General features: G+C 35.7%; 1 protein-coding gene across 1 annotated transcript in view; it reads right to left on the bottom strand.

The window, feature by feature from the left end:
* LOC107654119 (DNA replication complex GINS protein PSF3-like) overlaps positions 1–2,169 on the bottom strand; it is a 3,468-nt gene extending 1,299 nt beyond the window's left edge. Inside the window, exons 1-2 of the mRNA XM_016441045.1 lie at positions 1,854–2,169; positions 356–589 (exon numbers count right to left, since the gene is read on the bottom strand). Of these exons, the coding sequence (XP_016296531.1) occupies positions 356–589; positions 1,854–1,967 (348 nt within the window). The 5' untranslated portion in view covers positions 1,968–2,169. The remainder of the gene's footprint in view (positions 1–355; positions 590–1,853) is intronic.

Raw genomic sequence — 2,169 nt, forward strand, 5'->3', positions numbered from 1 at the left:
TAGAACGAGTCGTTTTAGGTAGGTGTGGCTGACTCTTAACTTTTATAAAGAATATCTCTTTGGATTTGAGACAGATCTTCTTTATGCACCAAGAGCTTGTAACACTCCAAAGAGAAAGGAAAAATTTAAATCGCATCATATGACCCCTTTAACTGACATGATTTCAGCATGTGAAGCTGTGTACCATAACACCAAGCTAGCTTTCTTCTAACCACCCATTACTAATAGGTTAAGGTAAATGAAACAACTCATCATATCTTGTATGGTTAACATATAGATATTATTTAGCTTGAATTTGCATGCTTTTTACAGCCATAATTGTGTATTGTGTGACTACCTATCTAGACATGCTCACCTGGAGGATGGTATTAGCAATTTCTGGGTTTTCTGGGCTGTCAAAATGTAGCATCTGGGAGCCTAAACCATAGTAATATGGCCCCATTTTGTGCAAGTCTACAACAATGGGATCTGCCCCGAACACTGTTCTCCAACCCTCACGATACACCTTTGGCAGTTCCATGGACAGCACTCGCCTCTTCCTTTCATACAGGCCCTTGGCCAGCCACAGTGGCATCTCCATCTTTGTGCCCTGAAAGCATAAATCAATCACGTACAATACATGTGTCACAAGGGTCAATTTTTCAAAATTGAGATTTATACATCATCACAATGATGTATAAATATAGGACAATATTTGGCCGTGATACAACAATTTAAAAATCTGGAATCTGAGGGTGCAAAAAAATCAAAATATTGAGAAAATCGCCTTTAAAGCTGTCCAAACGAAGTTCTTAGCAATGCATATTGCTAATCAAAAATTAAGTTTTGATATATTTACGGTAGGAAATTTACAAAATATCTTCATGGAACATGATCTTTACTTAATATCCTAATGATTTTTGGCATAAAAGAAAAATCGATAATTTTGAAACATACAATGTTTTTTTGGCTATTGCTACAAATATACCTAAGCGACCTAAGACTGATTTTGTGGTCCAGGGTCATATGTGCCAAAAGACAGAACCTGTTTCTCATATAAAGTTAACATTAAACACCCATACAAATATGCCGTGGTCAGGGACTTATATTTAGGGTTGCAAAAAAGTGGAACATTTCCAGTAAATTTCGGAAACATTCCAGAAATTTTGGAAAAATCAACACCAAACTGACTTTTTCAGTTCCAATATTAGTGTTAACAAAATCATTTCTGTCGTGAATATTTCCACAGTGCCATTTGTATTTGTAACATTCTGTGGTGAAGATGACAGTTACAGAAATTAACTTTTGGCCAATAAAACAACTCGTCCTTTTATGTTGTTAAGGCTAACTTCATAGTTAGCATTTTAGGCATATTAAACAGACATAATATTTTCACAATTTTGCACAACTTGAGAAATGTACAGCTTGCTTGCAAATGACGCACAAACAAATGCACAGAAGCGATATCATTCTTCATACTCTTCACTTGCACTGTTGTCTCACTTGTAAAACAGTACAATAACTTTTGTTAAAACCTAGGTGATGCAAAATTGTGGATCGTGTGGGAAATTATGCTACAATTGAGAACTTTTATGAAACGTATTCATTTATAAAAGAAAATCTAAACGAAAAATATTCACTTTGGTTTAACATATTTTAAACGTCATAACTCACTTTTTTCAAATGGTTTTCATAGATTAGGACTTCTTGACAGATCTTCAACAACAATAACATTTGAATAGCCTAGCAGTTCAATACCTTTAATTTGACCTTTATTTAACAAACTATCTTACTTTCAACCAATTGTACACAAATGTACACAAAAAGGTATTAAATGCTTTTATAACCGTTTTAAAACAAACAATAATGAGTGCCTCTGGTATGTCGCGTGTCTCGCTGGATTTCTCGAGTAAAATATCATCGAGAGAAAACATATTCTCCTCCATTCCGATCCCCGGGGGAACAGGCTTGTAGGATTGCGAGTCCATTTTTATTGTTTATGAGTGAACTCTAAATGGGCAAACAGAGCTAATAGAAAATAAAGAGGAACATGTCAAAACAACAGCACTGTCAAAGCAGCATTTGGCGCGCAACTTCAAATGAGAAGTAATCGAGCATCGAGCACGAGGAGCATCGAACAGACGCGAGCAGTCGATAACAGAGCGATGAAGACAGACAGCATCTCAAATT

This window comes from Sinocyclocheilus anshuiensis, unplaced genomic scaffold, assembly GCF_001515605.1.
Source record: "Sinocyclocheilus anshuiensis isolate Anshui unplaced genomic scaffold, SAMN03320099.WGS_v1.1 scaffold115, whole genome shotgun sequence".
NCBI lineage: Eukaryota > Metazoa > Chordata > Actinopteri > Cypriniformes > Cyprinidae > Sinocyclocheilus > Sinocyclocheilus anshuiensis.